This window comes from Copadichromis virginalis, linkage group LG3 (assembly GCF_057382275.1).
Source record: "Copadichromis virginalis isolate Kocher_CV1m ecotype Utaka linkage group LG3, C_Virginalis_male_GT1.1, whole genome shotgun sequence".
Classification (NCBI taxonomy): Eukaryota; Metazoa; Chordata; class Actinopteri; order Cichliformes; family Cichlidae; genus Copadichromis; species Copadichromis virginalis.
In genome coordinates, this window is record NC_140620.1 from 10,146,208 (window position 1) to 10,160,909 (window position 14,702).

General features: G+C 46.1%; 1 protein-coding gene across 1 annotated transcript; it reads right to left on the reverse strand.

Annotated features, from left to right (window-relative positions):
• LOC146712684 (CST complex subunit CTC1-like) lies at positions 1-2,432 on the reverse strand. Its single transcript, XM_085436925.1, has 8 exons — positions 2,375-2,432; positions 2,180-2,333; positions 1,814-1,882; positions 1,578-1,740; positions 1,320-1,375; positions 1,057-1,213; positions 224-344; positions 1-169 (listed from the first exon to the last, which is right to left on the reverse strand). The coding sequence occupies exons 1-8, from the start codon at positions 2,430-2,432 to the stop codon at positions 78-80; spliced, it is 870 nt and encodes a 289-aa protein (XP_085293051.1). The 3' UTR covers positions 1-77.
• Positions 2,433-14,702: the final 12,270 nt, after the last annotated feature.

Sequence of the window (14,702 nt, forward strand, 5' to 3'; positions counted from 1 at the left end):
TGACAGGAGGAGGAACAATAAAGTTTTATTTGTACGAACACGTAGAACAGATGAAGTCAGAACGAAGCAGGTGGAGCTCAGTCAGGGTGGAGGTGCAGACAGGTGAGCTGAAGGGGAGGAGCCAGTCTGGTCAGGAACTCTCTGTCTCCTCGAGTGAACCTCCTCACCTCTGAAACACACACACGACTGAAGGTTGCAGTCATGGTGGAGAGGGTGGGGTTACCTTCTGGTCTCTGGTTGGTGCGTTTCCTGCAGGTGAGGCTGAGCGGCCGAATCATGACATCGCTGCTGCACAGACACAACAGGAAGTGGAGGAGGAAGTCGTCAGCGTCCCCGTCACACACCTGAGACAGACACAGAGGTTATGTCTCTGCAGACTCACGGCTCGGACCTGTGGAAACGTCCTGCAGGACGCCTGTTTCTCTCTGTGGTGGCCCCCCCACAGCGTCCCCACCGTGCTTCACTGTGTGGACGCTGTTCTTTGGGTTGTAGCTGCATCTTCTTCTCGTTTCACCTCCTCTGACCACAGGACGTTTCAGTCTGCAGGTCTTTGTCCTCAGCAGTGTGGCTGAAGGTGTCTGCAGACGTGGAGCTCTGTGAGCTCACAGTGCGTCCCTGTGCAGCCTGTAGAGTCTTTGAAGTCTTTGCTCTGACAGGCTTGTTCTGTGCTGGGCGGCTCTTTGACTTTCTTCAGGTTTCCCTTCCTGACACTCTGATAACCTCAGATATCCACAACGTGAATCCTCACAAACATCTTTTTTTCTCTCTTTTCACTCAAACCTTCTGACGTTTTCACACCGACTGTAAATATGAAGAAAACCCTCAGTTTGACGCCACGCCCCCAAACCAGTTCGGCAGTAAAGTGTGAGCAGACGGAGCTGTTACCAGGATGTAAACAGGATGTGCCCTTTCACAGTTAAAGCCTCAGGAATAAAAACATGACCCGATCTTAAATTTTTAAAGATAAAATAAAGTTTAAAGACGACGATGAGCATGTGACTCACCTGTGACTCACCTGTGACAGGTAAATATATACACCTGACAGGTGCTACTGACCTGGCTCTGCCCACGAGGGAAGACTCTGATGTGACCTCTGACCCTGAGTGCTCTCTGAAGCCCCTCCCACTGAGCATCAGCCAATCCCAGCAGAGCAGGAACCAGAGCAGCTGAGAACCAGACGTCAGCCTCACCTGTCCCGTCATCGATCACCAGCCTGATTGAAGAGCAGAGCCACATGGTTTGATCATGTGACTGTCACCTGACCCATCCAGGTGATTAACACGTATCAGCAGGTGAGCTCAACAGGAAGCTGCTCTTACTTTGCTTTGGACTGAAACACTGACGAGGTCGAGTGACACTGAGAGCTGCTGCAGCCCTGAGAGAGAGAGAGCAACAGGTAAACACACACACCTGAAATCGTGAGCAGTTTCCTCCAAAACGACACTTTACTTACTGCACCAACACTAACACGCCACCAACACGCTAACAACACATGAAGCACTCTGAGTACTTTCACTGCACCCGAGAGACTGCAACTAAACACATCCTGTACACACTGTGTGTATTTTATGCAGTACCTGTGTGTACACGCTGCCACACAGCGAGCAGCTCCACTGCAGTTGCAGGAACAGGAAACACACCACGTGACCTTTGACCTGTCCCACAGTGCACCTCTGCTTGCTGCTCAGAGCCCACTCACCCAGGTGCATGATGGGAGCAGGAGGAGGAGGCTGGGCCGAGCTGATAGAAATCAAACAAACAAATAAACAACAGCACGACAAACACGTGAACCAGACTTTACCTGTAAACTTACCTGGTGTCTCCCAGGGAGACCACAGTTATGGAGCTGACAGGTAAGTACGTGCAGTACACACTTCCTGTCCTGAAACACACACACAGGTAAACCGCACAGGTACGTAACCATGGGCGTGACTTTGTATTGAACATTGGGGGGTCAAGATCTCTGTCTAAATAAATAAATCTGGCTACATCCCAGATGATTAAACATTATACATGCTTGCTTTTGGCAGTATCATCAAAAGTCATACCTGAAACGAGTAAAGAAAACCAGCAGCCTATTGATGCAAGATGATCCATAACTTTATTGGGGGTGACATTGTTGGAAATGAGTCCAAATAAAGAGTCCAAACATTTATAAGCCTGTCTATGTGTGTCTCACCTGGACAGCCTCCTCTGGAAACCAGACAACAGCAGAGTGTTACCCGGCAACAGGCCAGGTGGGTAGGGGGTGTGGCTTAAGTCCAGGTACACCTGCAGACTCCTCCCAGCTTGGTCACAAAGAGTGAGACACACACCTGCACACACACATTCAGCTAACAGTCAGACCTGAGACTCATACCTGAAGCACTGATGCCTGCAGTTCCTCTAGTGTCCAGCAGAGGCAGCAGTGAGTCGCCCCCATAGACCCCCATGTTAAAACTTCACAGCAGAAAAAGCCTGATACACAAACCACCTGTATGTTTGTACCTGAGTGTGTGTGTCCAGAGTGGGCAGTCCTGTTGTTCACACTGATCCTTTCAGACACCACACCCTGAAAACACACCAGCTCTGAACTGACACACACACACACACACACACACAGCAGTAAGAGTTTAAAGCAGGCTGCAGCTGCAGTTCCTCAGATGGCCAAAGGGGGCGACTCAGTGAGGGACGAGCAGTTTACCTGCAGTCTAAGACACCTGAAACGGACAAGACTGTGGGTGGGATGGCCTGAAAACACACAGAATAGAGATGGGAAATGTGACGTCATTCAGGGGTAAAACCGCAAAGGATTGTAGGTATCAGTGGCAAGCGGTACTAGCGCACGCAGGCTTTCACACGAAAACAGTCACACAGTAATAAAAAGAAACACAAAAATGGCAAGAAGCTGCTGTATTATTAACTGGAACAGCCGGTCACATGACAGCCACGGGAAGCCGACGGGTAAAGAGATCGGTTGTTATCGGATTACGTCGTGGAAGAGAAATTGTTCGAGCCATGTTTCCAAAGTAACAAAGAGCCGACGGATGGCCTGGATTGCAGCCATTCAAAGACCAAATATAACGTCCCAGAACACTCCAGCTCACATGTTAGTCTGCTCCAAGCATTTACACAAAGGTCAGTCTTCTGTTGTAGTTATTACGTAATTTATCATAATTGTTGATGTAGGTTACAAATAAGTCTTATATTGATTTGAATTGAATTCATTGCTATGCTGCTTTGTTCACTGTGGCTTTGCGGGCTAATGTTTGTTGTGTTTTGTAGGAAAACCAGCCAACAAAATGCTGGAATGTGATCCAGACTGATATACGTATATGTATACATATATATATATAAAAAAAACACCCAGCACGCCCCTGCGGGCGGTTTATCCTTCAAGCTCGGGTCCTCTACCAGAGGCCTGGGAGCTTGAGGGTCCTGCGCAGTATCTTAGCTGTTCCCAGGACTGCGCTCTTCTGGACAGAGATCTCCGATGTTATTCCCGGGATCTGCTGGAGCCACTCGCCTAGCTTGGGAGTCACCGCACCTAGTGCTCCGATTACCACGGGGACCACCGTTACCTTCACCCTCCACATCCTCTCGAGCTCTTCTCTGAGCCCTTGGTATTTCTCCAGCTTCTCGTGTTCCTTCTTCCTGATATTGCTGTCATTCGGAACCGCTACATCGATCACTACGGCCGTCTTCTTCTGTTTGTCTACCACCACTATGTCCGGTTGGTTAGCCACCACCATTTTGTCCGTCTGTATCTGGAAGTCCCACAGGATCTTAGCTCGGTCATTCTCCACCACCCTTGGGGGCATCTCCCATTTTGACCTCGGGACTTCTAGGTTATACTCGGCACAGATGTTCCTGTACACTATGCCGGCCACTTGGTTATGGCGTTCCATGTATGCCTTGCCTGCTAGCATCTTGCACCCTGCTGTTATGTGCTGGATTGTCTCTGGGGCATCTTTACACAGCCTGCACCTGGGGTCTTGCCTGGTGTGATAGACCCCAGCCTCTATGGATCTTGTGCTCAGAGCTTGTTCTTGTGCTGCCATGATTAGTGCTTCTGTGCTGTCTTTCAGTCCAGCTTTGTCCAGCCACTGGTAGGATTTCTGGATATCAGCCACCTCCTCTATCTGCCGGTGGTACATACCGTGCAGGGGCCTGTCCTTCCATGATGGTTCCTCGTCTCCCTCCTCTTTCTTGGGTTTCTGCTGCCTGAGGTATTCACTGAGCACTCGGTCAGTTGGGGCCATCTTCCCAATGTATTCTTGGATGTTCGTTGTCTCATCCTGGACTGTGGTGCTGACACTCACCAGTCCCCGGCCCCCTTCCTTCCGCTTAGCGTACAGCCTCAGGGTGCTGGATTTGGGGTGAAACCCTCCATGCATGGTAAGGAGCTTTCTTGTCTTTATGTCAGTGGCTTCTATCTCCTCCTTTGGCCAGCCTATTACCCCAGCAGGGTACCTGATCACGGGCAGGGCGTACGTGTTGATGGCCCGGATCTTGTTCTTACCATTCAGCTGACTCCTCAGGACTTGCCTGACCCTCTGCAGGTACTTGGTGGTTGCAGCTTTTCTAGCGGCCTCTTCATGGTTCCCATTCGCCTGTGGGATCCCCAAGTACTTGTAACTGTCCTCTATGTCTGCAATGTTGCCTTCTGGTAGTTCAATCCCCTCAGTTCTGACTACCTTCCCTCTCTTTGTTACCATCCGACTACACTTCTCCAGTCCGAACGACATTCCAATGTCATTGCTGTATAGCCTGGTAGTGTGGATCAGTGAATCGATGTCTCGTTCACTCTTGGCATACAGCTTGATGTCATCCATGTACAGGATATATATATATATATATATATATATATATATATATATATATATATATATATATATATAGAATAGAATAGAATAGAATACTTTTATTTGTCAATTTCTTCAAATGTACTTGCCATACAAAGGAATTGAAATTACGTTTCACACTGTCCCATGCGTAGACATTGACAACAATAAGGTGCAGATGCACAACAAAAACAGCCCTAACAATAAAGTAATAAATAGTAATATAATAATATAAATAGTGCTAAAAGAAATACTAAAAATATATATATAGTTGCAGGTGTGTGCAATTGCAATGCAAGTCAGGAATGTTTTCAGTTCTTGGTTCAGAGAGTGTTTCTTTGTTGGAGAGTGTGCGTGGGTGAGGGGGAGTAGAGTCCAATCTGTCTTCCTATACTTCTGCCAATCTGGTGATTCTGCTGGCTGGGAGTCGGGAGGGAAGAGAGTTCAGCAGTCTCACAGCCTGGTGGATGAAGCTGTTGGTGAGCCTGGTAGTGCGGGAGTGGAGACTTCTGTATCTCCTTCCAGAGGGCAGGAGGCTGAACAGACAGTGCGCGGGGTGGGTTGCATCGTTGACAATTGTGATGGCTTTGCGGGTGAGGCGAGTGGTGTAAATGTCTTGCAGGGAGGGGAGTGGTACACCAACTATCCTCTCAGCTGTTCTCACAATGCGTTGTAGAGCTTTTCTGTTATAGTCAGTGCAGCTACCGCCCCACACAGTGATGCAGCTGGAGAGGATACTTTCAATAGTGCCTCTGTAGAATGTAGTCAGGATGGGTGGTGGAGCACTTGCCCGCTTGAGTTTGCGCAGGAAGTAGAGGCGCTGTTGTGCTTTCTTGGCCAGTGATGCTGTGCTGGTATATATATATATATATATATATATATATATATATATATATCTTTCACTGAGAAGCACAGTCTCAGCCCTGCCTCCTGATCCTCTTCCTCCACCCCTGTATTCCTCCAGGACACACCCTCCTTCTGCTCCACCCTGATCACCATGTAGACACAGGGCCAGGGGTTGCCGGAGTCTGCAGCTGTGTCCCAATTCAGGGTCTGCATGCTTGAAGTACGCGCACTACGCGTACTACGTACGGTCCGTACTATAAGTACGAGAAGTGCGGAAGTGAGAGGCTTGTGAAATGGGACGGTATACGCTTCGTCGCGCTGTTCAGGTTGCCTAGCAACCATGATACTAACCGCGAGACACGTTACATATAGCTTTGTTTGACAGAAATGAAGGAGAAAAATGTTTTGTTGGTCATTCATTTTTGTCATGACATCACTTTGATTAGTTGAGTATCTGAGGCTGAGACCACAGGACTGTAAAACATGATTGTTGGGCTTCATGTCTCTGCTGAACAGTCATTTAAGATTAGTTAGTAAATAACAATCAGTTAATGTTGTTCATGAGACTAAAGTCATCTCACTGTGGTAATGTAAATATAATATGGCCAATATTATAGTATTGTCAGATTATTATGATATATATATACAAACACCCAGCATGGGCAGTTTATCCTTCAAGCTCGGGTCGTCTACCAGAGGCCTGGGAGCTTGAGGGTCCTGCGCAGTATCTTAGCTGTTCCCAGGACTGCGCTCTTCTGGACAGAGATCTCCGATGTTATTCCCGGGATCTGCTGGAGCCACTCGCCTAGCTTGGGAGTCACCGCACCTACTGCTCCGATTACCACGGGTTCTGTGGAGAACAGCTGGTTTATTCTCCTGCCTTCTATCTCTCTGGTGTACCTCCTCAAGTGGCTGGCCAAGGCTGTGAGTCTTTGTTTGGCAGTTTCCAAGGCCTCAGGTATGGACAGCTTGCTGTATTTCTTATGCACCTTCTTTGTCGCACCTTTCTGCAACCGTTAGTTGGCTAACCTCCCTCCGTGCTACTTTGATCTTGCCCTCTAGCCTCCTTCTCCATGGAGGGTACTGCCCCTTGTGGCTGTTCAACTTGTAGCCAAGCATCTCACTGATCACTGCTGCTGTATTGTAGATGAGCTTGTTAGTATCTGTAATCGTGGTTGTAGATATTGTCCGTAGTGCTGCATTAACATCATCTAGCAGACCTTCTGAGGGTACTTCACGTAATCTTGGTAACCGGCTATGGGGGATCCAGGTTTCACACTTGGGGCTATGTACCCAATCTCGGGTGGGGGTGATGATATCTCCCCCCTGACCTGGCGTCCTGACTCCTCCTTGCCGTAGCATTTGTGTTGTACCTCGTCAATCTCTAGCTGTGAGAGCAGTCCCCTCTTTCGAATGTTGGAACACTGAGCTACTAGTTGTTTCGCCGTCATTGTGGATGTTGGGTATCGAAGAATCCATAGGTCCGTCATCCTATTCATGTAGCCCCTTCCGCCGGGATTACTTGCGTAGTAGCATTCCAACAACGCCCTGTTTTCGTCTCTTGCCCACCGATGCCTTCTTGTTCCAGTAGCCCACTTTTCGTCAGGGTGCCCTGGTTCCTCAACACCTGACGCGGACCTTGTTGATCCGGGCGACGTCCGAGCCGGCATGCCTTCATATTTATCTGTCTTGCTCATGTCTGCGGTAGGCTCGCTTAGCATAGGGGGTCTAGCCTTAGGCCTTAGGACCCTTACTGGATACAGACGCCCCAGGCAGGAATCGAACTTGCGATCCTGGGTTCTACCACTATGCTATCAAGCTGCTCTAATATATATATATATATATATATATATATATATATATATACACTCAACAAAAATATAAACGCAACACCTTTGTTACTGCTCCCATTCCCCATGGGATGGACGTAGAGACCTAAAATTCATTCCAGATACACAATATAACCATCCCTCCCAAACAGTGGTCACAAATCAGTCCAAATGTGTGGTAGTGGGCACATCTGCTATATTGAGATAATCCATCCCACCTCACAGGTGTGCCACATCAGGATGCTGATCTGACGTCATGAGTAGTGCACAGGTGTACCTCAGACTGCCCACAACAAAAGGCCACCCTGGAATGTGCAGTTTTTTGCGCTATTGCGGGTCTGGGGACCCAGAACCGGTCAGTATCTGGTGTGACCACCATTTGCCTCATGCAGTGCAACACATCGTCGCATGGAGTCTATCAGATTGTCAATTGTGGCCTGTGGAATGTTGGTCCACTCCACTTCAATGGCTGTGCGAGGTTGTTGGATATTCGTGGGAACTGGTACACGCTGTCGTATACGCCGGTCAAGCACATCCCGAACATGCTCAATGGGTGACATGTCCGGTGAGTATGCTGGCCATGCAAGAACTGGGACATTCTCAGCTGCCATCTGCCCTGAACAATGTGAACCATGATTCATCCGTGAAGCGCACACCTCTCCAACGTGCCAGACGCCATCGAATGTGAGCATTTGCCCACACAAGTCTGTTACGGCGACGAGCTGGAGTCAGGTCAAGACCCCGATGAGGACGACGGGCATGCAGTTGAGCGTCCCTGAGACGGTTTCTGACAGTTTGTGCAGAAATTGTTTGGTTGTGCAAACCAATTGTTCCAGCAGCTGTCTGGGTGGCTGGTCTCAGACGATCTTGGAGGTGAACCTGCTGGATGTGGAGGTCCTGGGCTGGTGTGGTTACATGAGGTCTGCGGTTGTGAGGCCGGTTGGATGTGCTGCCATATTCTCTGAAACGCCTGTGGAGACGGCTTATGGTTGAGAAATGAACATTCAATGCACGGGCGACAGATCTGGTTGACATTCCTGCTGTCAGCATGCCAATTGCACGCTCCCTCATTGCTTGTGGCATCTGTGGCATTTTGCTGTGAGACAAAACTGCACATTCCAGGGTGGCCTTTTGTTGTGGGCAGTCTGAGGTACACCTGTGCACTACTCATGATGTCAGATCAGCATCCTGATGTGGCACACCTGTGAGGTGGGATGGATTATCTCAATATAGCAGATGTGCCCACTACCACACATTTGGACTGATTTGTGACCACTGTTTGGGAGGGATGGTTATATTGTGTATCCGGAATGAATTTTAGGTCTCTACGTCCATCCCATGGGTAATGGGAGCAGTAACAAAGGTGTTGCGTTTATATTTTTGTTGAGTGTATATATATATATATATATATATATATATATATATATATATATATATATATATATATATATATATATATGACACACACATACATATATCACTGACTTTCAGCTTGTTGTGTTTGTGGATATATGACTGACTTTAATTATTAAACATTCGCACATAAATAAGTGACGTCATATTCAGTACTTTTGACAGTTCACTCTTCGGCCGCTCCATCTTATTAGGGAAATTCTACATACATAAATGTAAATTCCAAAACTCAACCCCATCATTTAATTTGTTTTTGATTGAAATTGAATATTACTTAAACTCTCTTAAATTAACTTCCAATAAAAAAGGTTTATCATTGATTGAAATTCATTCAGAAATGTTTAACGAATGAGCTGTCACAACTTTCAAGTACAAAGTTGTTATGAAGTCTATCACATTCCCCCCTTTTTTTCCTTTTTTCTTTTTTTCTCCTTTATTTATTTATCCTTCTTATTTCATTGTACTGTATATTGTTACTCTTATTTGCCTTGTATGTCTACTGTACAAACTGAACTGGAATGACTGACTGTTCGCTTTATAAGTTCAATAAAGTTTGGAAAAAAAAAACCCTCTTCGGCCGCTCCCTTCTGCCGTATTTTGCGGCAAAATTATCCCCACCCACTGCCGCGCTATGAATTGTGGGATATATGGGACCACGAAGCGTGCACCGGACCACGCTTGATATTTGGGGAAATCGACGGCGCATTTGGAGTATGCATTTGAAATACACTTTGAATTGGGACAGCTGTCGTCGCGTGGCGGTGACGTAACCGCACTTAAAATGCGTACTTCAAGCGTCCAGACCCTGAATTGGGACACAGCCTGCTTCTTCTTCTTCTCTTCTCCTCCTCTTACTCCCAGCAGTCGCTTCTTCTTCCACTGTCTGCTTCCTGGCAGTGACATCCCCTCCTGGCTCCTCCCCCTTGTGTCTCAGGTGTGTCTCCATGGCAACAGATGGACTCAGGATGTGCAGGTGGTCCAGAGAGAACTGCAGGTAAACCCTGTGAATTGAACCCAGCTTTATTTAACTCATAATGTTTACAACCAGGAAGGAAGCTCACATCCTGAACCAATCAGACGCCCTCCTACATCACAGAGAATGGAACAATGAGCAGTCAGCATGCTGCAGGTTGTGTGTGTGTGTACCTGCAGTGTTTGTGTGTGATGAACCTGTCCTGGTCCAGGTGTTGGTAGGAGGGGAAATCTGATTGGAGGAATCTCTCTGTCACCATGGTGAACGGCACCACACCCACCAGACAACCTGCAGCACACACACACACATTAAAGAATAAAGTATGTATATGTATATGTATAAACAATGTATGTGCAGCCTGCTCCTATCAGACTTTATCAGACGATGATGGTAATGATGATGATAAAATGTTAATTTAAAATGTTTAAATAACATAACAAATATAACAAAATGTTTATTTCCAAGGTGATGGCTGTACAATTAAACTGGTTCCATTTAAACATCAAGGTTTGGTTTTGTGTTATTATTAATCATTAATTCCATCATGGTTTATCATTTTAATTCATGATTCTGTGTTTCTAGCTCTCTAGTTCTTATTTGTTTTGTGATTTCTAGTACTTTGGTTTTCTTCCTGCAGCCCTCATGTTTACTCAAGGTTTAGTTCTGTCTTCATGCTGATTTTCTTGTTCAGTCGTGTCTCATGTTGCAGTTTGTCAATCCTGTCCCTGTGCTCTGTTTTCCCTCTCTTCAGTATCAAGTATGTGCCTCATGTGTTTCCTGTTTTATTTTGATAGTCCCTGTCCTGTGTGCAGTGTGCTTGGTTTTGCTTCCCTTCTGTCATTAGGCCTGATTTGTCCCAGATGTGTTACCACCTATTCCCCATCTTCTCGTAGTCCTGCTTGTGTATTTAAGCCCTGTGTTTCTCTGTTAGTTGTTGTGTTGTACCCTCACTGTACTGTGTTTTGTTTTCTATGTGCTTCTGGTTCACTCTTTCCTGGTTTGATTTTCTAGTTTCCCGGGTTTCTAGTTTGGGCTTAAGTTTTGAGTTTCTAGTTTTGTTTTCTTCTATTTCTATTTGAATGTTCTCCAGCAATAAAGCTGCCACTTTAGTTAATCATTCTGTCTTTGGGTCCTGCGTTTGGGTCCTACATCCTGCCTGCCACCTCAACACCTTTAATTTTACAGCTTCTTAGTTATTATAAAGTGCTGCAACTCATAATGTTTTCTAAGATAGTAAAACCAGATTTAAACCGACTACTTCTACAAAGATGGAGCTAAAGTGATGATATACATTTATAGTTTGGACTTGGACACATACAGTCTGTTTTTCCTTATAACTACATGTGAGTTCAATTAACATTTTGTAGGAAAAGGGAATTTGTTTTTTAAAAGGATTATAGATTCGGACCTGAATTACCCAACGGAACATCTCATTCACTGATGTTTGCTGGAGAAGCTGCTCTGCCTCTTTGTGATGGAGCAGCAGCGTGACGTACTGAAGACTGTTAACGGGGAAGTGCTGAAGCTGAAGGCGTCTCTCTGCTGCTCAGACTGACGTTCAGTCGTCATCCAGACAACATGAAGACTGCACCGGTCTCTCTGCTCCTCGGTGAGTCAAACACTAAAATCATCGATTTATTTATCACAGCTCCAACAAACAATATGGCAGGAAAACAACCTTTCAGCAGTTACAAGCTTGCAGCTACTGACTTTAAAGTTCATGTAAAAATTCTGAAAAGTTTCGTCAAGGCAGGAGGAACAGTTCATTCTCCTTCTTATGTCTTTCTGGTTTCATTTGATTGGTGGCTGTGAAGTTGGGCAGGAACCAAGAAGTGATGTTAATGTTGAATAATGGAGCTCACAGTTTTAACTGAAATGTATGAAGAGTGATAGAAAATGGTTTCAAACATGCATGATGAAAGTTTTTCGGTTTAAATCGATCTCATCATCACTGCAAACCTCTCAGAGGTTCAGACTCTCAGCAGTTTAACCTGGAATCCTGCAGGAAAGTCACCATATAGTCTGGACTAAGTCAGCGATTAAACTTTCTGCCCAGCTAAGTGTCAGTAACATGAAGACCAAAAAGAACAAAAGAGACTTGACCTCTTTTCATCAAACATCTCTTCAGTCAGGAAACCACAGCCTCTGACTGCATGAAGCACAGGGTCCTCTGACTGCGTCCTTCTTTTATCTAGTCTTCACTTCCTCTATTCACAGCCAATTTTCCATTAAGAGGACTGAGTGTATTCAAACAACCACAGACGGTTTTGACTGTTAAAGTTCCCATTCCCATTGACATGATGACCTTTAAACAGCAGCAGTGTGGGAGTGAAACAGGCCGCAAATCTGAAAATAAAAACTGTGCTTTTGAAGGGTGGCTTCTTAGTCCCACACTTTCTTCTCTGCACATGAATGAAAGCTCATCCATGCACAGTTCCTTCTCCATTGTTTACAATGCTGTGCACTGTGATGTTTACCGTTGATTGCCATCTGATCAAAAAATGTATAGAAAACAGGAAAAGACAGGCTAACCTGCGTTGCTGTCTCGGTGGTATTTTATAACTTCCTGTTCCTGTTACAGTGCACGGTGGTGTTTGTGAAGTTTAATCTGCGTGGCTCACAGATCTGGCAAAAATACAGACCTTCCATAATTAAGTAGAAGTACAAATACTACTGTTCAAAAATACTCCAGTAAAAGATGAAGTACTGATTCAACTTATTAACTAAAGTAAAAGTAAAAAAAAAAAGTACAGACTAGGAAATGTACTCAAAGTAAGAACGTACAAAGTAGTAGCAGTAAAACCCTGGCTGATTGTGACCCACACCCATTACCACACCTTGGCTCATGTGATTAGGTAGAGGATCATCAGGGGGTCCATTGTCCCTCTCAGTGGGAAACTCCCATCCATCCATCCATTCGCTTCCGCTTATCCTTTTCAGGGTCGCGGGGGGCGCTGGAGCCTATCCCAGCTGTCATAGGGCAAGAGGCAGGGTACACCCTGGACAGTTCGCCAGTCTGTCGCAGGGCTAACACACAAGGACAGACAACCATTCACACTCACATTCACACCTAGTGGCAATTTGGATTTTCCAATTAACCTATCCCCTCAAGCTGCATGTCTTTGGACGGTGGGAGGAAGCCGGAGTACCACGCAAACACGGGGAGAACATGCAAACTCCACACAGAAAGACCCCGGCCTGATGTTGGAATTGAACTCAGGACCTTCTTGCTGTGCGGCAACAGTGCTAACCACTGTGCCACCGTGCTCAGATGAGAGGTGAAACGTCTTGAAGCAACTCAAAGAAGTCCAGACGCTTTTCTTTCCAAGCTCCTTAGGTTGTGGCAGATACTTCAGGAGATTAAAAAGTTTCCTGAGAGAAAAAAAACAACAACAAAAAAAACTGTGCAGCCTCAGTCTTTCTTTAAATGACCTCTGACCTCCTGTTGCAGGTGTGTGTGTGCTGCTGCTGTCTGTACTGACTGTTTGTGCAGGTGAGTAGATGAAGTGCACCATGGTCCAGGACTAGGGATGGGTATCGTTTAGGTTTTATCCGATACCGGTGCTAAATCGGTACTTTTGAAATGGTGCCGGTGCTCAAACCGGTGCTTAAAGAATGGACACAAAATTGGTCCAAAAACCTCTCATATTCAGCTGGTTTTATGTAAAAAGATAACAATGTTAGCCTTTTCTGCAGCTATGGGGCATATATGGTATCACTCTAGGCTGGAAGCAGTGCTTAAACAATGGAAAAAACACAAACTTTGTCCAAAAACCTCTCATGTTTAACTGTTTTCCACTTTTTCTTTGGTCATTTTAGCCTTTTTGGCCAGGGTGAAGGGAGTATCTGCCATCAAACAAGAAGACAGCCGCATGTAGCTATGATGATGCTTGCTGGTTCACCTTACATGCATTAATGTAATAACGTGGTTAGCCTACTCAGCGTAAATTACACGCGAACAACATTAAACTACTCACGCAGAGAAGAACGGCTGCTGCTGCCATCAAATACGGCGCATTTCTCGGCTTTTAAAAAAAAAACGCTATGCGTCGCCAGGTGTTTCATGGGATTTGAGGTGTTACCTCCTTTGCACAGTATCAGCTTAAAGCACTTGTTGCTGCTGAGTTTGCATATTTTGCTGTGAAGTACAGCCAGAGTTTTGACCGCTTCGCCTTGGGCATTTTTAATCTGTAGCTCTGCTCTAACAGAACGTACGTACCTGGCCCCGCCTACTATCCTCGGAAACGTAAAATGATTGGCTAGAAGTGTATCACAGCTCAGGAAAAAAAGAGCACCGAAATAAAGCACCGAAATGTGCGCTGCTTTTCGGTCTGGTTACTACCGTTTATGTCAGAACCGGTGCCATCATGGCACCGGACACCGGTACCCATCCCTATCCAGGACAAACACTGAGTGTAAACACTGATAGAAACTGTCCGTCTGTCCTCCAGTCTCTCTGAGCGTCAGTCCAAACCTTCAGCAGTTCTTCACAGCAGCCTCAGTGTCTCTGACATGTGACGGTCAGCTGGGCTCTGATGGATGGACGGTGAAGAGGGACACAGGAAGTGGGACTGAGTCATGTGGAGCAGGTGGGCGGGGCTTCGGGAGGTTCAATGGTTCATCCTGTTTGCTTGATAAGCAAAGCGAGCCAATCAGTGGAGTTTACTGGTGTGAAGGTGAAGCTGGAGAGAAGAGTGAAGAAGTCAACATCACTGTATCAGGTAATGAAGTCATTCATTTCATCATCAGACTAACAGCACACTGTTATACCACCTCTACATCACTCTGTGGGTCTTTTCTTCAGATAAACATGTGATC

Bases quoted from the DNA above. Each gene is read 5' to 3' on its own strand.
- LOC146712684 (XM_085436925.1), bottom strand. From the start codon at position 2,432: ATGGGGGTCTATGGGGGCGACTCACTGCTGCCTCTGCTGGACACTAGA. The intron at 1,883-2,179 runs GTGAGACACACA...TGTGTGTTTCAG, and splicing joins TTCCAGAGGAGGCTGTCCAG to GACAGGAAGTGTGTACTGCA. The intron at 1,376-1,577 runs GTACTGCATAAA...TCTCTCTCTCAG, and splicing joins GTGGCAGCGTGTACACACAG to GGCTGCAGCAGCTCTCAGTG.